The 22,312-nt window shown below is 43.2% G+C and overlaps 1 protein-coding gene across 5 annotated transcripts in view; it reads left to right on the plus strand.

The window, feature by feature from the left end:
• The first annotated feature begins 1,552 nt into the window (after positions 1-1,552).
• Positions 1,553-22,312, plus strand: part of SBNO1 (strawberry notch homolog 1) — a 59,626-nt gene continuing 38,866 nt past the window's right edge. Inside the window, exons 1-6 of one of the 5 annotated variants that reach the window (XM_082640326.1) lie at positions 1,553-1,696; positions 9,972-10,103; positions 10,625-10,729; positions 12,394-12,706; positions 16,821-16,921; positions 21,426-21,522. In XM_082640326.1, coding sequence (XP_082496452.1) covers positions 9,972-10,103; positions 10,625-10,729; positions 12,394-12,706; positions 16,821-16,921; positions 21,426-21,522 — 748 coding nt within the window. In that variant the 5' untranslated portion in view covers positions 1,553-1,696. The remainder of the gene's footprint in view (positions 1,697-9,971; positions 10,104-10,624; positions 10,730-12,393; positions 12,707-16,820; positions 16,922-21,425; positions 21,523-22,312) is intronic. The other 4 variants (XM_082640328.1, XM_082640327.1, XM_082640329.1 and 1 more) reach the window with 4 other exon arrangements.

The raw sequence follows: 22,312 nt of genomic DNA on the forward strand, positions 1-22,312 counted from the left end.
TGTCATCTACACTAGACCATAAACTAGGCTAGGGGAAAGTAGTGAACAAGACAGATGAAGGCCTTGGTCTCCCATGGTTCTTTTTTTTGGCCACGCCAAGCAGCATGCGGGGTCTTAGTTCCCCAACCAGAAATTGAGCCTGTGCCCCTGCAGTGGAAGCGCAGAGTCTTAACCACTGGATCGCCAGGGAAGTCCCCGAGGCCTTGTTCTTATGGAACTATTTTTATTTTTTTTAACCTTTATAGGTTTGTGTGTGTATGGATTAAACGAAATAATGGAGGTACAGTGATTAGCAAATCTGCAATTTAAAATGCTTGTTTACATGTATACATATATAATACATATTCACGTATATAAACACAGTGTTGGAAGAGTCATAATTATTCTTGCCATGACTACATTTTTTTCCCTCTCCCCCAGCCCCACACTGTCTCTTGAAGAGCTCACACCTTAACCTCCAAGTTAACCAAACCAGTAGGTTTGCTTTCAAGGCGAGTGCGAAGCGCGGCCGGTAGGGGGCAAGAATCACCCAGGCGTGCCCATTACCTAAGCAAGGGATTCAAAGAGCATTCTCAGAATGACTTTACAAAAGGGTTACCAAGAAGTTGTTTATTCTGTGTCAGGTCACTTAGTAGTAGTAGCAGTAATAATGATCATAATGGAGAATATGAAAATAAGGAAGTGAGAGGTAGTAGCGACAGATCTGCAGCAGTCATTAATTCAGAGCAATAGTTTGTTCAGGTTACCGGGTGTGTGTGAATAAAAAAGTGGGGCTGATTGCGCTCTCACTCCTTAGGATCTGAATATGGCAGTGGACCAGCCGAGGGGCTCCGAGTTACTTGCGGTTTCACATTGAATAAAGTGCTTTGAGCAAGCCTAACAAGCAATGAGTATGCGAATATTTTTTTCTAGAATTAACTAAGGTAACGAGCTTTTCAAAGTGACAGAGACGCCACTAGGTAACTTCCTGGCCCAAAGCCACACACCAAAAAGGTTTTGAAAACAGCTTCGGGCCCCTCCTAGCCTGACTTTGAAAGCAGGTGTGGGACGCATGCGCCCGGCCCACCGGTTGACCTCCTGGTGGCAACCCAGATCACGGACCTTCTTCCCGACAGCCCGCGAGGGAGAAAGGGAAGGGGAACGGAACTCTCGCGAGGTCTTTCGAGCGCCGGCGGAAGCAGTAGACACGTGACTCTCCTAGGCGGCCTTCGTCTACCCCCCTCCCCCTTCCTCGGAAACCCGGCCCCCTCACCCCTCGCCCACCCCGGAGCCGCGGTAATGGACGATTTGGGTTCCGGAATTCCCTTGGATCCAACCACTGATACCGGGTCGGCAGGAGCGATGGAGTCCGTGCTTAGCAGCGAAGGCAGGGGCGGTCAAGATGGGGGGGGGAATCATCTTCCTTCACCTAGGAGGGAGGCGGGGCGGAGAGGGGCGCTGGGGAGTGGGGTGGGGGAGGGAGGAAGTCACGTGGGGCGTGCGCGCGGCGCCTCATCCGTCGCCCCACCCCCTCCCGGCGGGGCGGGGCGGGGGGACTGGGGGGGAGGGGCGTCAAGATGGCGGCGGGGAGGTAGGCAGAGCCGGACGCCGCTGCTGCCGCCGCCGCAACCGCCGCCGCCTCCGCTCCAGTCGCCTCTGGTTCTTCAAGCTCTCGCCACCCGGAGAAGCTGTTCCGGCGTCGGATCCCGCGGGGAAAGTAAGTCCTCTCCTTAGCCCTTTTCTACCTCTACACTCCCCCTCCCGGACAGCCTCCCACTCCCACTCTGCTCAGGGGGCCGTGCGGGGCCGGGCTGGGGGGGGCCGCCACCTCACCCCGGCTTGGGGCCTCCCTCGCCCTTCGCAGCCCCCTCAGCTGCGTGCCTTGGGGGCCCTCGGGGGCACGGTCCCGGCGGCGGCCCCGCCGCGCTCGCTTCCTCCGCCCGTCAGCGCCGGGCCCTGCGGTCGCCGCGCGTGGGGCTCTCCGGCCCCGGGGGCCCCGCTGTCCCGGGCCGGAGGCACCCCGTTTGGGCGAGGAGGCAGCGTCTGCGGACGCCGGCTCCGGCTCCGACTGGGCCGTCCCCCCCTTGCTTCCGCGGCTCGACCCGGGGGCTGCGAGGTCCTGGTCCCTCAGGAAAGTGAGCTCCGTAATCCTTCAGAAGTCCTGCCGGACGATTGTTCCGGTTCAGGGCGAGTCCGGGAGGCGACAGGGTCGCCCCAGATCTGAACCCCCGCACCTGCAGTTTGCTGATTACCTCGCTGTCGGGGCGATGGGGACGGTACGTGGGGCACGTGGGGCCACCTTCACGCCTCACCCGGTGATTAGGTTAATTTTGCCTCGAGCGAGCGAGCTCGCCTCCTGGACCCTAAGTAAGCATCTATGTGGAGAGGAAAGGCGGTTGGGAATTGGCTTACTTTGAGAGTGTTTGGCGTACCGAGCATCTAAAGTTCCCCAAACCAGTGTATGCTGGTGGTTTCCCGAAGTGGTTTGGGGTCGGTTTAACCGCTGAGGAGGTTTGGATGTGCCTGAACCCTTGTGATTGTTTCTTTCCTGACCCTGGCATCCAGCTCCTCCCCTTTCCACCCCGGCTTTGTGTTTCTGTTTGGTTAATGTTTGCGGACCACTAACTTGATCCTCGCACAGAGAAGCTCTTTTTATGTGCGTGCTCCGTTTACTGTGGGAGGCTTTTGTTTTGGGGAGTCGCTGGTTGAGAAACGTGGGAAAAGAACGGGCGAGAAAATGAGTCAAATAAAGCAACGTTTTTAGCCATTGAATTGCCCAGCCAGTTGTAACCGCACCCGGAAGTTTGTACTAAACACGTGTTGATGAGAGAAGGTTAAAAACTGGGTCCCCTTTGACCTTTGAAAGTTGATTATTAGCAGTTTACGTTGAGTTAAATGTTTCATATTCTCTAGGCAGCCAGAATTAGAGACAGAAGAGGGTTTCTAAAGTGTCGGCCAGGAGGGTCCAGAAAGCTGTCAAACCCCTAGTTGCTCTAGCGCGGTTCCTCAGAACAGTTGCAGACAGTTAAACCAGATAACAGCGCGGAGGGATTCCATTTTTTTCCCAGTTATTTACCGCAATCAGAACTGCTTTTCATAAGCAGTGGGGAAAGCCTTCATCACTGCACAAAAGATAGTTTGTACAGAATTTCTAGGATAAAATGTAGAATTTGCTGCTGCTGCCTTGAGTGGGACATTAGTTCTGCAAGCAAGGGAACATTTTATTTTCATGTTTAAAGAAGTTGTTTCCAAAGTTTACCTTATCGAATAAGACATCTTTACTCTTTTTCTCTGGATTCTGCTTTTTATCTCCCAGTCTAACTTTATTCCCAGTCTAATTTTGTTTCATACAAACCTCCAGAATTTTAAATAAATTTTATTTTAGTTGCTGGGTAAATGTTAAAAAGGGAGGCTTAGTGAGTGGCTTCCAGATCGTAAATTCATCATCCATTCATCTATCCATGCATTCATCCATCCATTGAATGCTCTTATGTGTCAGTTTTACATGTTTTAAGGGTTTTGCTGAGATTACTATTTAAAAACGTGCAGTATGGAGATTCTTTTCATGCTTTTTTAAAGTCTTTTTTCGCCTCAAAGACTTTAGGTACAGATAACATTTTGGCATTTCTTAGTCTCTGAATTGAGCTTTGATTTGAGACTAGCCGCCTTGCCTGTGAAGGAAGACAGCACACAGGTCTGAGGTCTGCTCTTAGCAAGATACCTAACTTTTCGTGAGGCTCTGTGGATTCTTGTGCTTTGCCTGCCAAAAATTGGTGTAAAGATACTTTCCGAGAGGAATTGTTTATCACTAAATAGACAATTAATAACCAAGATGATGTAATCCTTAAGTTTTTGCAGTTGTCTTTTTTTATGCTAATTGACGGATCCACTTTGATGTGGTTGAGCTTTACTAAGTAATAAGGACAACCTTGTGATACCAGTGAAATTTTCTGTAGATGGAAAGGATAGGCCCTCGAAGAGCAGGAACTCTCTTTTATAAAAAAAAATATGGTATAAAACCCGTCAAATTAACTTGCTTATTTACCTCTTGGGAGACAGTATATAGCACAGAGCAGTGATTTTCAAATCTTTTTTAATGCATTCCACAGTAAGAAATGTGTTTTACGTTGTGACCTAGTACATAATGCACGCATAGAACTCAGTCTCATGAAATAATGTTTACCGTCTCCGCGTGTGCTGCATTAATTCTGTCTTTATTTAAAATATTTGAATATTCTATATTTGAAATATTAAAAAATACTGGTCATGACAAACTTAAATTATTTGACAACATTGTTGTGACCAGCAGTTTGAAAAATACTGGTATGGATTTAACAGCACAGAATTCTGGGTGGGTGGGGCGCGGGGTGCAGGGCGCTGGTATCAGCCCTCCTAGGTTTGTAATTCTGCTCCAAGCTTGCTTTGTTGTTACCTTGTTACAGTTCATCTCTCTAAGCCTGTTTCTCATCTGTGACAAGGGAATAACGGGTAGTTTTTACTCATGGATTATTTTGAGAGTTAAAGAATTCCAACCGTATAGTGAATGTCGAGAAGACTAGCCATCTGATTTTGATGTTGTGATGGAGAAAGTAGTCCCCCCCCCCCCGCCCAAATCTTTCTTGGGTTTTTTTTTTCAAAGCATTTTTGAAACTTGTATATAATCTGCACGTTCCTTTGTGATTCCATTCGTCCTATAGGTTTTGCAGTGAGAGTGAGGGGAGGGGCACTTTACTGAGCAATCGCTGCTTGGGGAAATAGGTGTTAAAAAATACAGATTATATCCTTTTAGGTAAAGAAAATCCTTTTTTAGCAAACTTCTTCATACCTACCTTCCCTTCCTCCTGATACTCTTAAGGAACCAGCACTCAGTAGACACTTAATGAATACTTGTTGATAGACTTAACCAGCTAAATTCTAAGTGGATCATTATCCTTCAGATTCTTAAGCTGAGTGCCAGTCATCGACATCCAGGCTACATAAACACAGAGTTGGGGGCTTCCCTGGTGGCGCAGTGGTTGAGAGTCCGCCTGCCGATGCAGGGGACACGGGTTCGTGCCCCGGTCCGGGAAGATCCCACGTGCCGCGGAGCGGCTGGGCCCGTGAGCCATGGCCGCTGGGCCTGCGCGTCCGGAGCCTGTGCTCCGCAACGGGAGAGGCCACAACAGTGAGAGGCCCGCACACCGCAAAAAAAAAAAACAACAAAAAAACACAGAGTTGGGTCAAAAATTAGACACGTTTAGCACTATTAAGAGAAAAATCCTTTTCAGGCAAAGATATTTCTTTTTTAAAAAAATAAATTTAAGTTTATTTTATTTTTGGCTGCGTTGGGTCTTTGTTGCTGCGTGCGGGCTTTCTCTAGTTGTGGCGAGTGGAGGTTACTCTTGGTTTCGGTGCACGGGGTTCTCATTGCGGTGGCTTCTCTTGTTTCGGAGCTCTAGGGTGTGTGGGCTTCAGTAGTTGTGGCACGCAGGCTCAGTAGTTGTGGTGCACAGGCTTAGTTGCTCCACAGCATGTGGGGTCTTCCCAGACAGGGCTCGAACCCGTGTCCCCTGCGTTGGCAGGGGGATTCTTTTTTTTTTTTTTTCTTTGCGGTACGCGGGCCTCTCACTGCTGTGGCCTCTCCCGTTGGCGGAGCACAGGCTCCGAACGCGCAGGCTCAGCGGCCATGGCCCACGGGCCCAGCCGCTCCACGGCATGTGGGATCTTCCCGGACCGGGGTACGAACCCGTGTCCCCTGCATCGGCAGGCGGACTCTCAAGCACTGCACCACCAGGGAAGCCCAGCAGGGGGATTCTTAACCACTGCACCACCAGGGATGTCCGGCAAAGATATTTTTAAAATGACATTATATGTGCACATTTAAAGATGTCTACCAGTTTCTTCTAGATATGCTAATTGATTAGGCATATTGGATGTATGACACTTGAGTAAAAAGGGGGCTAGTATTTTATAGAACTAATGTGGAAGTTGATTAGTGAATAAATTGCCAACAGGTAAAGTTTGTATTCTAGATATAAAATGTTGTGTCAGCAATTTGAAGGAAAACGTTTTTTGAACATTATAGTAATGTTTATCAATATGATGGTTAATAGTGGCTAATACTTATTCCATGTAGTGTAATGTTTACTCAACACAGCGATCCTGTAAAGTAGGTTCTGTTTTTATTCCCCTTTGAAGATGAGGAAACCGAGTCACAAGTTATGGCTTAACTGTGTGACACCACTTAGCAGATGGTGTGGCCAGTATTTGAACCGGGTTCTCCCCTTGACTTCATATCCCCTCGGCCTCTGCAGTGCACCTGCTGTCGCTGCCGCAGGTACATCGCTGGCATCTGCCCAGAGCTGTAGGGATCTGCTTCGGTCTCAACAAGAGGAACCTCGTCCTTGTCGATAGGTTTCAGTGTTGGTGTTCTCAGTGGGAACTGTATCCTTTCATTCTTCTGATGGGCTGTTGTTTCTCAGGAGTCTCTTCCTGCCAAGGATGTCTCTTCGTTTCCCTCTGCTACTGTGTCATTAGTCCTTATTTACCATAGACGCTTTCATAGGTGTACTATTTTGAGTAGGTGATATTTTCAAATGTATTTATGATAAAAATGGAACCTTTTTGTTGTCCATTGTTTGAGATAGAATCACTCTGTGGTTAGCAGTTAGCAGTTCTTTTGCACCTAACAGTGTTTGTGTTTACATTATACTTAGTGGGTTCAAAGTGAAAATGTTTTTTTCCCCTCTCAGGAATAAATCTTACTTGTTTGTAAAATGTGGGGAAGGTTGCATAATATAACCTTTTAGGGGCTCTGTCAGCTTGAGCACTGAAATTCTGTGAGTCTGTAATATTGATAGTTTCAGAATAGGAATATGATTAAATATTAAGGGTTTCGCTTAATGGAGTTAGAGAATGGCATAGATGTGTCCTCTCCATCCCCTCCCCACTTCTCATGCAAAAAAAGTGCAAGTAGGGAATTTGTGCCCAATTGGCTTGAGAGAAAGGATCCCTTGATTTTGTTTGTGTATAAGATGTATATAAAATTAAAATCTCTTTCATTAATAGCTCGTAAAAGACAATGTCTCTTACAGGCATTGTCAGTACTAGGTCACTGCTCAGATCAGAGGGTCTCAAATTGTGATTCCTATGCATTTTGAGTAGGTCACTGATAATGTTACTTATAACTGTTGCCATCATTTCTTATGGACTCCAATAAGTTTATTCCCCAAATAACTCTCTTCCATGATATTTTTGTACATATAATGCTAATTTTTCAGAAAATATATTTCAGAAAGCTCTCGTGAATTCAGTAACACATGGATTAATGGATCTCTCGTCCTCCAAGCTTTCTGTGGTCTGTAGTTTAGGAATCATTGGTTTAAAAGAATGTGTTTTTGTTTCAAATGTAAATAATTATTTCCAATATTTACTTTAATAAAGATGACATTTTGATAGTCTCAGGAATTATTAATCTAGGTCAAAATTAGCCATAGCAAGTGGACTAAGACCCTGTATTCCCATAGGTCATTGGTTGTAATGAAGTATTTTATAAATTGAAAATATTTTTAAAGCATTGGTTTGCTCTCTTGGTACATATTTGTACTGTGTACTAGGATACTAGTTTGTAAAGTGTGGTCAACTATGTATTAGAAAAATGGATCAACTTTTTTTTTAATAAATATATTTTATTTATTTATTTTTGGCTGTGTTGGGTCTTCGTTGCTGTGTGCAGGCTTTCTCTAACTGTGGCGAGCGGGGGCTGCTTTTCGTTGTGGTGCGTGGGCTTCTCATTGCAGTGGCTTCTCTTGTTGCAGAGCATGGGCTCTAGGCACGCGGGCTTCAGTGGTTGTGGAACGTGGGCTCAGTAGCTGTGGCTCACGGACTCTAGAGCTCAGGCTCAGTAGTTGTGGCGCACGGGCTTAGCTGCTCCACGGCATGTGGGATAGTCCTGGACCAGGGCTCGAACCCGTGTCCCCTGCATTGGCAGGCGGACTCTTAACCACTGCGCCACCAGGGAAGCCCCAAAATGGACCAATTGTATATTAAACCCATATTGTGACATTTCTCCTTGTCTCCTCTGTCACCTGGTTCTTTCATATTTCCATCTTTTTGTTTAATACTAATTCTCCCCTTTCCAGTTTTAATCTCAGGCGTTCATTCCGAAGTTAAGTATTGAAACTTCACGGGTTACCAATATTGACTTCTTGATCTACTCATTGGAAAGAGAATGCATGGGCTTTGGGAATTTGAACAGTCTAGATCTGGGTGTGACCTTGGGCAGGTAATTTAAGCTTTTTGAGCCTCAGTTTCATTTCTAGAATTATAATACTTACCTTGCTCAGGGTTGTCATGGGCTAGTGATGGACATGAAGAGCCTGACACTGTGCCAGGCTTGTAAAAGATACTTAGTCACTGTCAGTTCCCTTCCCTTCCTCCTATCTGCTCAAAATGCTTTCTTCCTTAGACTTCTTTTCTTTTCTCTGAAACATTTTGGGGAAATCTCCTTTGGGCTGTCCTTCCTCTCATCCTTTAAACGGTAGGTCTGCCCTTCGTTTCATTTCTGAATGTCCGTGGTTTCCACTTTAAACTCACTCGTATTTCCTTTAGAACATCTTTGTAAATGATGTACAAGCGACGTAGACCTACCTAGTAGAGAATTTCTCTATGAAATGTCCTGCTTTGATCTAAAACAGTGGTTCTTCTATGTTGGGGAGTCGTGGTCATGGTATTCTTGGCTAACAACTTTTTTTTTGTAGGACATAATGAAACATTTAATTGCATTGCACAGTCTGAGAATGAATGGACTAGCTGAAAATTAGTATATTTATGTAATGTGAAGTTAGTTCTTTGATAAGTACAAGTAGTCAGATTTCTCATAATTATGTTTGTGTATATAAATTGGTTATTTCAGATAAATTAATGAGAAAAGTTAAAATTAAGAAAGCTCTGTTAAACTTTTTTTCCCTACAAAATGGATAAAAATCCATCTTAGTGGTAGAATACTTTGATTTGGCTCCTATGAGTACAGTTGGAAAACCCCAGCTGAAAGTGTATTTGCCTGCTCGAATTAGGCATTTTCCCCCTAAACTCCATATATCTCATCTTTTAGGTCTCCTGGGCTCAACCTTTTTCATTTTCTCTTGGCTTAACTCTAATTATCCATCAACTCATGTTTTTTTTTGTGTGTTTCATGTTCTCCCTTCCATTTTGAGCTTTTATTTAAACTTAGTCTTATGGATTCTCCTTAAATATCTTGGAATCCATTCCCCCTTCTTTCTCTTTACATCTTACTGTTACAGCACATCAGCTTTTTCCTGATCTGCTGTAGCAGTTTCCTAAGATGTCTCCCTGCCTTGGTCTTACTCTACCCATTCTCAGTTTGCTTCCATACGGCTGTGGAGTAATTTTTCTAAGTCACAAATCTGACTATGTTTTGCAGTCCTCTATCTGAAAACCCTTTAGTGACCCATGGTTCTCACAGGATTAAATGAGCTCTCCAGCATGGTGTTCAGAGCTGTGGGCGAAAACTTCTTCGTCTCTTGCCATCATCTGTGTGAACCTCGTATTTCTGTTCTGAGCTTCCGTACCCATGTTGAACTACTCTAGCCATCCTTCTTAGAGTGCCAGCATCATTCGTGCCCCCATAAGTTTGAATGCACTATCCAGAAGATCCTTGTCTACCTGGCAATTTCTTACCTGAGGCTTGGCTCCATTGTCATCTTTGTAATCTCTCTCCCCAGGTGAATTCAGCATTTCCTTCTCTGTTCCCACAGCATTTTGTAACATATACTCTTTCTGTGATTTACGTACTTTTCTGTCCTTTCCATTTTAATGTGAATTTCTTGGGATCAGAGACTATTTCTCTTTCATCCTTTTTTTGCCTGCTGTGTAGCAGGTTCTTCATAAATATTGAATGAATGGATCCGGTAGAAAATGTTGGTTTATATTTAGAAGAGAGTTAATTGTCATTTTAAGTTTTTTATGTTAATATTTAATATTTTGTTCTAAAGATGGTGGAGCCAGGGCAAGATTTACTACTTGCTGCTTTGAGCGAGAGTGGAATTAGTCCGAATGACCTCTTTGATATTGATGCTGGAGATGCGGGGCTTGCAATTCCAACACCTACCCCTCCTGTACAGCAGGTAAGAGTTTTCCAAAGCCTCTGTAAAAAGTGAGTTTTTTCTTAATTTTATTTTCTATTATAGAAATAGGTATTGTTAAGCCTTAATTTTAAATATGCATGTGACTATTACTTTTATGTTGATTATTAGTCTTTATTCACAAAGTGGAAAATACTTGGCAGTGAAAATCAAGACATTATTTTCTGCTTTGATATACAACGTAAGAGATGAATTGCTTAGAGTTATTGTGGGAGGATCACTAATCTCAATATTTGTCTTTGGACTTTATAGGAATATTTTTCTGAGGTTTCACTATACACATTCTCTGAAAGCAAAAATAAGATTCTGGTGTTAGCGTAGTTTAGTGAAGATGTTGTGCTTGCAAAGATTGTTACTTTATACCTGGTACCAGTGATTTTACATTCCGTTCGAATGTAAAGCTTGAAAAAGTTTTTAAATAAAATAAATACATCGCTTGTTCTTGAAACAGAACTCACTGCCGTCACTCTTTATTTCTTTCTCTGATGTTGTTTTCTCTCCAGTCAGTGCCACTTAGTGCATTAGAACTAGGTTTGGAGACTGAAGCAGCAGTTCCTGTTAAACAAGAAGCAGAGACGCTAACTACTCCAGCCCTGTTAAATGTTAGGGTAAGAATTATTTAGATTTGGCATTACTATGAAAATAGTTTAGGGTTGTAGTAAGAACATAACCTTTAATATGAAATAGTTTTATTTCACTAGTTCTGCTTTTTGCTCCTTCCTTCCCAGTATTCTATCTACTCTCACCTCCTACTTTATAAAACGATTCTTTCACTCTTCTGGTAGTTATGTTGATCCAAAGATTAGGGGGAAAGAAACCCCCATTTTTTTAGGTTATTTTTTGCAAGTGATAGAAAATTCATGAAGTAAAGATGAACTACATGTTAACCCACTGCACTTTTCATTTTTACTTGTTTAGTTCAGCTTTTGTCCATTGGTATATATAATTTTTACGTGATTGTTATTGTGCTTTAAATGCAGAGTTCCGCTGACCTTGCTCTAAACGTAGCAGTTTTCGTCGTTGTTGTTACTGCAGGCTGGGCCGCACGGACTGTGGGGTCTCAGTTCCCCAACCAGGGATTGAACCCGGGCCACGGCAGTGAAAGCCCTGAATCCTAACCACTAGGCCACAGGAAACTCCCTACACATAGCAATTATTAACTTAAGCTCTACTGGTATAAAATTATTAGACTGGTTAAAATTTGATAACTTCTGATAAATTATTGTTGAGAGTTACATTTAAAATCAATAGTAATCTAGAAGATTCCTGTTAGAGAAGTCATGGAGAAATAACAAATAATTTGAAGGGGGAAGGAGGTAGAAATAGACTTAAATTTATAAAAATATCTGTGTTGGGGCTTCCTTGGTGGCGCAGTGGTTGGGAGTCCGCCTGCCGATGCAGGGGACGTGGGTTCGTGCCCCGGTCCGGGAAGATCCCACATGCCGCGGAGCGGCTGGGCCCATGAGCCATGGCCGCTGAGCCTGCGTGTCTGGAGCCTGTGCTCCGCAACGGGAGAGGCCACAACAGTGAGAGGCCCGCCTACCGCAAAAAAAAAAAAAAAAAAAATCTGTGTTGTACTTTAGTTGGTTGAAGTCACAGACATTTGTTATCCTCAAATCTTGACTTTTTTTTTTCATTTTTGTCCAACTCCTAACTCCCACCCCCCAACTATAAAAATAAAATGCTGTGTAGCTTCGCCTTAGGCTCAAAGGAAGCATCCGCATTATCACTGATATTTGTAATTTACCTGGGTGGATCATTCATAGGGCATAGGAATTTAAAACTCTGCTTGGTGGTCTTATCTTATTAAGTTAAATATTAGTATAGTCTGTATGATAGCAGACAAAGCATTAGACAGGAATCATAGAATGTTAGAAATGGAAAATGGTCTTCAGAGAGCCCGGGCCTCCAGAGGTAAAGTGATTTGCTTAAGGTTATCTTATTAGTTGGGGGCAGTGCTGGGATTAGAACTTATGTTCCTAGTCCTTGTGTTACGTAGGGTGACTATACATCACAGCTTGCTTAGGATACTCTCATTTTATGCTTGCTGCCCCCAACGCTACTACTGTACCTTCTTTTTCTCAAATGGTGTATTTTAACTAGGTAGTTTATATCTGATGATATTTATTAGAACCAAAGTGCCAGTGGCTGGGTAAGATTCTTAATAAGTCAGTTTTAGAGTTTTAAATGGCCTCCTGTGTTTGTGGATATGGGTTGCATTAGAGAACAAAGAATTTTTCACAGGTGTGACGTATATGGTTTTCTTTTCTAGCAGCAGCCTCCATCTACTACAACATTTGTGCTGAATCAAATAAATCAGCTTCCGACTTTGGGATCTACACTTGTAATGACTAAAACACCACCTGTAACCACGAATAGGCAAACCATCACTTTAACAAAGTTCCTTCAGACCACTGCAAACACACGTCCTTCAGTCTCAGCACCAGCAGCACGAAGCGCCGTGACCTCCGCACCTTCAAAAGACCAGGTTCAACTGAAGGACCTGCTAAAAAATAATAGTCTGAACGAACTCATGAAACTGAAGCCACCGGCTAATATTGCTCAGCCAGTTGCAACAGCAGCTAGTAAGTCTTTCTGTTTTCAATAGTGTCAACTGCTTGCCTTCGTTAAGAGATGTCAGTGCGTGTTTAAGGGTTTGCTTAGGTTTTAAAAGAAGTAGTCATGACAGGAGATGATATCTGCATGACTCTGTGGACTTACAGTATTTATGCAATTCAAGGGAAGCAAAAATTTAGAAGCCTTAGCTAAGCTTTAAAATGAGTTGTGGAATTACCAACTGGCTACGTGAACACCATGAGATCTCAGTTTTATAAATTGTGAATAACTGGTTAACATTTTTCTCAGTCATTTAAATCAGTGCTTTTCAAACGTTATAACTGTGAGTCACTTGGGGATCTTTGTACAAAAACAGAATCATATTCAGTAGGTCTGTGATGGGGACCAAGATTCTGCATTTCTCACAAGCTTTTTAGAGGTGGTGTTGCTGGTGGTCCTTGGACCATGCTTGAGGTGTAATGGGCTTTAAACTGATACTTCGCTACTTTAACTCTTAACAGTTTTATGATTTTGCTTGTCATTAGCTTCATTGTATGTCAGTAGTCGTGTTTTTTAGTAAGTTTTCTTTTAAAATACATAAACTTTCATTGTACTGAAAATGAATAGTAAGTCGCTATATTTTCTTTGAAGAGTGAGCACTCAAAATACTCTTTTAATAATAGCTTTACTGAGATGACTCACATACCGTTGTACCTTTTAAAGGGGTACAATTCAGTGGATTTTAGTATATTCACAGAGTTGTCCAACCATTACCACTAGCTAATCCATAGTGCTTTAAGTGTAGCTTTAGGTCTAAAGAGAAAAAGCTCAACAGTGATTTGATCACTCTTCTTTAGGAATTCATTTATGCATAAAACATATAAATTAAAATTTTTTCTTCTCTGGAGTCACTTTTTTATTGCTCATTTATTCAACAGATATTTATTTATTTATTAATTGCCACACTGCGAGGCATGTGGGATCTTAGTGCCTTGACCAGGGATCGAACCCATGCCCCCTGCAGTGGGAGCATTGAATCTTAACCGCTGGACTGCTAGGGAAGTCCCTGTTCTAGGATTCTGAGACTATGGCTGGGAAGAAAACTGTTGAAATCTCTGCCCTCATAGAGCTTGCATTCGAGTGGAGAAAAACAGATAATAAACAAATAAAGTATATAGTATGTTAGATAGGGGTAGGCACGTGGAGAAAAATGGAAAATGGAATATGGGTCAGGAAGAGGTTGTATTTAAGTGGAATGCTTAGAGGAAGCTTTGTATTTAGTGTAGTAAGGTAATTTTAAGGGTAAAATAGAATTTTTTTTTTAACTTTGGCTATATCAAATTTTAGTAGTATAGTTTTAGAAACTGAAAAATGTGAACTCTTTTTTTTCTTTTTTTGGCTGTGCCACTCGGCTTACAGGATCTTAGTTTCCTGACCAGGGGTTGAACCTGGGCCTCATCAGTGAAAGCGCCGAGTCCTAATCACTGGACTGCCAGGGAATTCCCAAAATGTGAACTCTTAAGAGGGATATTCTTTCCTTCCTTTTTCCATTGAGCTAAATAGTATTTGACTCCCTGCCTGGTGATTTATACTAATACATAGCATCCCACTGGGCTCTTGGAATGGGGTGCTGGATATTGAATAGAGAGTTCCTCCTTCTAAACAGCTGCTTTATTTTTCCAATTGAGAGAGAGAAGTTTTAACACCCGATCTATAATTTTGTAGCAGAATTGATTGCTGGGAAGTTCTAATGTGCTTGTGTTTATAGAGTAGAGGGCCAGGGACTTCCCTGGTGGTCCAGTGGTTAGGACTCTGCACTCCCAGTGCAGGGGTCCTGGGTTCAATCCCTGGTCAGGGAACTAGATCCCGCGTGCCACAACCAAAGATCCCGCACCCCGGCCATGAAGATCCCGCATGCCGCAACTAAGACCTGGCTCAGCCAAATAAATAAATATTAAAAAAAATAATAATAAAGTAGAGGGCTGGGGCATTCTGAAGGAATGAGCAGGGAGCGTTTGTCGGTGATGCAGAACTAACTTTGTCTTCAGTGACAAATGCAATTAAAAATATCAGATAATCTAATCTTTGAGTCCGTACCTTTGTGCCTTTTGGCTGTAGTCTTAAGGTTATTGTCCTGAACTGACTGGAGCCTGGCAGCTAGATGCCCGTTGAGAAATCATTTTAACTGTCTCAGGATTGATTTCCATTCTGTGCCATGGAGAACAGGACCACGGCCCTGACCTAGCTGAGGTACAGGGCAGCATCTGGAATGGCTGCTGGGAGACTTAGGGGTGATCAGCAGTTAGTAGAAGCTGCTTTTCATTAAAGTCTTTGGATTTAATGAGGAGAAAGACTGCTGCTGTGCCATCGTGAGGAAAGAGTTTAGAGAGCAAAACAAAAGAGCTTTGGAGCTGACCGAGTAATAGCTCGTACAGTAACGTCTCCCACATCCAGCATAATACTTCTTAAAAGGCAAAAGATTGCAAGTCAAGGCCATCCTTGTGTGGAAGGCTGAGAAATTGTCAGACTAGACCAGGGCTGAAAAAGAAACATGGTAAGTGAATGCCAAAGATAAACCAACTTTTGTGTTGTAGGAGAGGGTCATCTTTTTACTGAAAGGGAAGAATGTTAAAAGTATCAAACTGCAAAGAGCGAGGTAATGTTAAAAGTATCAGACTGCAAAGAGCGAGGTTTTGCATGTTCTCTCTCTTTCTCTTTTTTTGGCTGCCCCGCATGGCTTGTGGGATCTTAGTTCCCCAACCAGAGATTGAACCCAGGCCCTCAGCGGCAGTGAAAGCATGCAGTCCTAACCACTGGACCGCCAGGGAATTCCCTGCATGTTCTCTGCCCCTTTTGGAGCCCTTAGCCCTTTAGCTTTCTCTTTGGATTCTGATCTCTCAGTTGAGCTCCAGTCCTGTAACTCTTTCTATGAACTGTTCAGTGGCTCTTCCACAGTTATATTAAACAGATCTGTGCTCCTAAGTAAATTTATTATCTCTGTACCAGCTTCCTTATTTTGCTAACACTTTAATCCCATTTTGTAGTCCCAAGTGACAGACCACCCGAATACTCCCTATCTTTTGGTAGAATACATAAGGTCATAATCCGTTCTCCTGGTGTAATTTTCACACTGTAATGGCAAGAATATCAGCTACTGGGAGTGGTTCAGGTATACTTGGAGGATGGAGGCTAGTTACAGGGGCTCAGAACTTCTCAACCAAGTAGTTCTACTTTTTAAAATAATTAATTAATTAATTAATTAATTAATTTTTGGTTCTGTTGGGTCTTCGTTGCTGCGCGCGGGCTTTCTCTAGTTGCGGCAAGTGGGGGCTACTTTTCGTTGCGGTGTGCGGGCTTCTCACTGCTGTGGTTTCTCTTGTTGCAGAGCACGGGCTCTAGGTGCGTGGGCTTTAGTAGTTGTGGCTCGCGGGCTCTAGAGCGCAGGCTCAGTAGTTGTGGCGCACGGGCTTAGTTGCTCCGTGGCACGTGGGATCTTCCCGGACCAGGGCTCGAACCCGTGTCCCCTGCATTGGCAGGCGGATTCTTAACCACTGCGCCACCAGGGAAGCCCAGTAATTCTACTTTGATTGATACTTTGATGGAGAGGTTCTTGTGCTATATCTAAAAAGAATTTGCAAACCACTGGTATAGAAGAACAGGTTCATTCTTTGGATCTTTATTCTGAGGGAAGACAAGTAGAGTTCCCAAACTTTTTTTTTTTTCATTCCAGAAGTAATTATTTTGCCTTGAAAGTTAGTAAGTACCTCCAGATCAGGTGCAATTGATTCTATCTTGGTGATAATACCAGGTTTTGCACCAAGTGAAGTGTCTCAGAGTAATGCTGGCTGTGGGTAATTGTTTTGAAATAAACTGCCAAATAGTGTTCTGGTTAAGGTGTCTTTTAGATAAATAGTTTTCAAATTTCCTGTGCACACGTTTCCTTTTAATTTGTTTTCTAATGTTAATTCTTACCTCCATAATGACATATAGCTTGAATATTTTTATCCTTATGCTTAATTTAAGTTAGAGATAAGCAGATTGGTATTCTTTGGTTTGTGAAGTGGGTAAACTTTACTGAATTTTTAGAAAACTGTAGGAAAATAGATATTTTGTTCTAAAATGTAAATTATTTCTCCCCCTCAGCTGATGTAAGCAATGGCACAGTAAAGAAAGAGTCTTCTAATAAAGAAGTAGCAAGAATATGGATAAATGACATGAAAATGAGGAGTTTCTCCCCGACCATGGTGAGTTTCAGAAGCTATATCTGTAATTTTGTGTGGTATGAAAGTACACTTGACTAAGTGTAGCCCTCAGAAAACTTTTTTTGGGGTGAAGGGGAGCTTCTCAGCCACATAAACTAACGAACAAGCATTAAACCTCACTGGAATAAATTAATATATGCTAAACAAGGTGATTATAACATACATATGTGATAGATAGAGTATTATACAAAGTACTGACGCTTTTCTATTGTGAATTTCATCTGATAAGTAAAAAGGACAATGTGGAGTTAACCAAAAGTATTTGATAATTATGTTCATTTTAGGATTGAGCCTTATTATATAGTTGGTTATGGGATGTCAGATCATATAATGGTTTAGTTGTGAGTAATTATATGTTAACATTTTTTTTACATTTTGGAAATGCTATGTGCTTCAGGTAAATTGATTCTGTGTGTGTATTTAATAATTACGTAGTGTATAACCCTGCCTCTGTGTGGTGAGTTTCTGGCTCCCCATTTTTTAATAAACATATAATTAACACCACATGGTTTACATAGTAATATAAGGTACAGCAAGAGGTAAACAGTGATGCTTGCGATAGGGCTTATGAGTTTGTAGGAAGATGAGACTCAGATGACCTAGGAGGACTTCACTTTTTTTTTTTTTAATAAATTTATTTATTTTTATTTTTGGTTGTGTTGGGTTTTCGTTGCTGCGCGTGGGTTTTCTTTAGTTGCGGCGAGCGGGGGTTACTCTTCATTGTGGTGCACAAGCTTCTCATTGTCGTGGCTTCTCTTGTTGCAGAGCACGGTCTCTAGAGCGCAGGCTTAGTAGTTGTGGCGCATGGGCTCAGTTGCTCCGTGGCATGTGGGATCTTCCAGGCCAGGGATCGAACCCGTGTCCCCTGCATTGGTAGGCGGATTCTTAACCACTGCGCCACCAGGGAAGCCCAGGACTTCATTTTATGGAAGAGATGTCGTGGAGTTTGGGTGTCGAGTCTGGAGAGACTTTGAGAGGGCATTTTAGGAAGGGAGCTACAGCATTAATAAGCACAGAGGAGGTGGTAGCTATATGCTTAGGATACTTGGCTTGCAGGAGGAAATTGGAATGGTTGATTGGGGGCTCTGTGGAGGGTCCTGAATTGAATTTGATGGACTTGGGACTTGGAGCAGCACCAGTGAGGGCCACTGGAAGTAGAGGGACCTATTAGTGACTCAGGATGGGTTGGGAAGAAGAGACAGGTTAGGAGGTGGGTTAAGTAGTCCAGAAGGGAAGTGATAAGGAACTAAACTCTAGGGATTGCAAAGGTGGTTGGAAAGGATGAGGGGAAAGGAAAAAGAGAGTAAGGGGACTGCACATAATGATACCAGAGGATTGGTAAGACTGGGAATGAAATACAGAATTGGAGAGACAGCAAAGCAACCTGTGCCTGAGGTTTTGAATGGGGACCAGGAGAACAAGTGTTGGCAGTATCAGTTTACTTAACAGTTGAGTGCCAGCAGCTTACTTGGAAGTTGATTTTTGGAAAATAAGAATGCATTTTTTCTTTAAGATTATTTAGTGCTCACGTTCCCAGTCCAACCCATGTTGCCCATAACATGCCAAAAGTTCTATATTGTCCTAGCAGTTAAGAGACATCTAACAGATTGCAAACTGGTAGCCTGTGGATGGAAACCAATTGACAAGTGTTTTGTTTGGCCTCCACATTATTTTGAAAATTTTTGAATGTGTTGCAAACACATAAACATACTGATTTCCAGGTTCTCTTGAAAAATAGGAGTACCTGACAATCCTGGGCCCACATTCCTCACCTCGTGTTAACATGCCTAGAGTTGAGTAGTGAACGTCTACTTTGTGTGTTGGTCACACATTCCCCATGTACCCCAGTCTCCCTCCCCTTCATTTATCTCCTTGACCCTAAGCTTGGTGTCAGTTGCCATTTTACATCCAGCTGGCTTAGACATATTACTTGTCTGGTCCTTGGATTTTCTGACCGTATTGTGTTACCAACTAATCCTCCAATTATATACCTGCGGTATATATTTTTTAAAGGTAGGGAAAGACAAGGTTGAGGGAGAAAGGCAGCTGGTCATTTAGCATAGTGCGCATTCCTATTTTACAGATGAGGAAAAGGTGCAAAGCGGGGGGGGGGGGGGGGGGCTTCCCTGGTGGCACAGTGGTTGAGAGTCCGCCTGCCGATGCAGGGGACACGGGTCCGTGCCCCGGTCCGGGAGGATCCCACATGCCGCGGAGCTGCTGGGCCCGTGAGCCATGGCCACTGAGCCTGCGCGTCCGGAGCCTGTGCTCCGCAGCGGGAGAGGCCACAACGGTGAGAGGCCTGCGTACCGCCAAAAAAAACAAAAAACAAAAAAGGTGCAAAGGGGGATAGGGAGGACTCAGAATGTAAGTAATTTGCCCAAGGCTACACAGAAAACAGCAGAAGTGGGGTCTGGATCTGTTTCTTTGGCCAGCCCCATTTCATCTCTTATTTCTGAAACTGGGTTTTATTTTGGCATACTTTCTGAGAACATTCAGAGTTTCTTGGGTTTTTTTTCTAAGGACTCCATGGGTTGATGGCTGGATGTTTATCTCACATCTCCCTTTTCTTTCCCACATTTATTGAGCATCTGTGTGCCATCATATGCTGCTCTAGACTAAATAAAAATAAATAAGTAAAATAAAAATAAAATAAAAGAGGAGCCTGACCTTACATTTTATTTATTTATTTGTTTGTTTTTAAAATAAACTTATTTATTTTATTTTTGGCTGTGTTGGGTCTTTGTTGCTGTGCGCGGGCTTTCTCTAGTTGCAGTGAGCAGGGGCTACTCTTTGTTGCGGTGCGCAGGCTTCTCACTGCGGTGGCTTCTCTTGTTGCAGAGCACGGGCTCTAGGCGCACAGGCTTCAGTAGTTGTGGCATGTGGGCTCAGTAGTTGTGGCTCACGGACTCTAGAGCGCAGGCTCAGTAGTTGTGGCGCACGGGATTAATTGCTCCGCAGCATGTGGGATCTTCCCGGACCAGGGCTTGAACCCGTGTCCCCTGCATTGGCAGGTGGACTCTTAACCACTGCGTCACCAGGGAAGCCCTGACGTTACATTTTAATGCCATGTGTCCTTGGCATCACCTGTAGGTCCTGACTAAGTTTTCTGTTTGTCCTTCTCCTCCCTTCCTTGGTATACTGGGTCCCACAGCTTCTTCCCTACACTCTTCCTTGATCAAGCCCACATTAATAAAGAGCTTCCCTTTATGGTTTACTGATAGTGAAAAGCAGCTTTTTCAGGCGCTTCTTTTTTTTTTTTTTTTTTTTTCTTTTTGCGGTATGCGGGCCTCTCACTGCTGTGGCCTCCCCCGTTGCGGAGCACAGGCTCCGGACGCGCAGGCCCAGCGGCCATGGCTCACGGGCCCAGCCGCTCCGCGGCATATGGGATCCTCCCAGACCGGGGCACGAACCCGTATCCCCCGCATCGGCAGGCGGACTCTCAACCACTTGCGCCACCAGGGAGGCCCTCAGGCGCTTCTTAATTCCCCTATTCCTCCCTGCCTCTACCTCTTGAAGATTCTGTAGAGAAACACAAGGTAACATGACTATATTGACCATTCACTCACTTTGCCTGGGGCAGTCTGGGTTTACTGCTGTTTTCCTGGTGTAAGTTACTAATAACTCCTCATTTTATTCTCAGATTTGCTGACATTTGGAGAGTAGGTGATATAGGATTCTGTATGATTGTTGTTGTGTCTGTGGATACACAGATGTCTGAAGTAAATTCTCTGTCTTTTAGAAGAACCTTTAAACTCCAGAGTTTTCTAGGGTTTTGGTTTTAGGATCTAAGGGAAAGAAACAGATGAAGGTAACTGAGAAGAGGGTGGGATGTGAGACTTAAAGAGAGTTCCTGGGCTTCCCTGGTGGTGCAGTGGTTGAGAGTCCGCCTGCTGATGCAGGGGACACGGGTTCGTGCCCTGGTCCGGGAAGATCCCACATGCCGCGGAGCGGCTGGGCCCGTGAGCCATGGCCTCTGAGCCTGCGTGTCTGGAGCCCTTGCTCCGCAACGGGAGAGGCCACAGCAGTGAGAGGCCCGCGTAACGCAAAAAAAAAAAAAAAAAAAAAAAGAGAGTTCCTGCCCGTGAGATTGTAGGATGTGCTGCTGGGGCTTATCTACCTTTTCTCTCCAAACCCCTTGTTCTTTCTATTCCTGGAACTGCAGTGAAGAGTGAGGACTGGAGGTTAGATTTCTGGGCATCAGGGAGGCTGGCAGGCAATATTGAAGGGGAGAATAGTTTGAGAAGGTGGTGGAGCCCTGTGGTGACCCATTTGTGTGTTTGCGATGAGAGCAGGTCATGGATTATCTGTGCTTATCTTTGGAGGAGCAGGGAAACCATAGACTCTGACCTAGATATTAGGGAATATAGAAGTGGTATGTCCTGTTTCCAAGATTGAAGATAGTGGGTATTCCTACAGAAGAGTTTTTCTGTGTGTTGGCTGGGCCTCCAGTTTCTGGACTTAGCTGATTTTGCTCTCTCTGTTACAGAAGGTCCCTGTTGTGAAAGAGGAAGATGAACCAGAGGAAGAAGATGAAGAAGAAATGGGTCATGCGGAAACCTATGCAGAATATATGCCAATAAAATGTATGTCTTTGGGATTTGTCAAAATAATGAAAGACTTCTGGGTTCCTTTTGAACTTAAAAAACTTTCCCACACACATTATTATGTGTTAAGATCTATCCATGTTGGATACCTCAGGATTTGATAAGTGTGAGCTTTGTAGTATGTTTTAAACTATAATATGTTTTAAAATAGCTGCATGAAAATTCTGTGAGTTTTTACATTTTCCTACAGAAATTTAGAGCTTCGCTTTGGAATGAAGTCTTTTAAAACCAGGAGTGAAAAGGCTTTTTCCTTTCAAGTTAATTTTCCTCGTATCAGCAGTGATTATAAAATCATAGTAAATTACAGAAATGTAAACACGTATCTTAGCTTTATAGTTTATACAGCTTATCTAAAACAAATTATAAAAACATGGGAATCTTAAAAATAAAATCTGCTATTCGAATTCAGTGGTTTAAATTAACACCATTGCTTCCTTTTTCCCCATACTGACCATGATTCATTTTTTTAGTGGCCTCTGTATTAAGTTGAAAATTAATAATTTTTAGTTTTTGTGTAAAATTTTTCACTTTTTCATTTTATGGGGGTAATAAGATGGAAAAAAATCTATGGCTAGAATTTTTCTCTCCTATACTCTGACTTTCTATAAAAAGTCACCAATAAGACCACTTAAACTAAAAATCTCTGTTTACCAACTGTGTATGGATTCCAAGGTCCCATACTTTCCTGGTTATTTAAAACGACGCCTTAATCTAGGATTATGTTCTGTTACTACTGGAGAACCTGGTGGTATGAACTGCGATGGTATTT

This window comes from Mesoplodon mirus (assembly GCF_964341445.2).
Source record: "Mesoplodon mirus genome assembly, chromosome: 13".
Taxonomy (NCBI): domain Eukaryota; kingdom Metazoa; phylum Chordata; class Mammalia; order Artiodactyla; family Ziphiidae; genus Mesoplodon; species Mesoplodon mirus.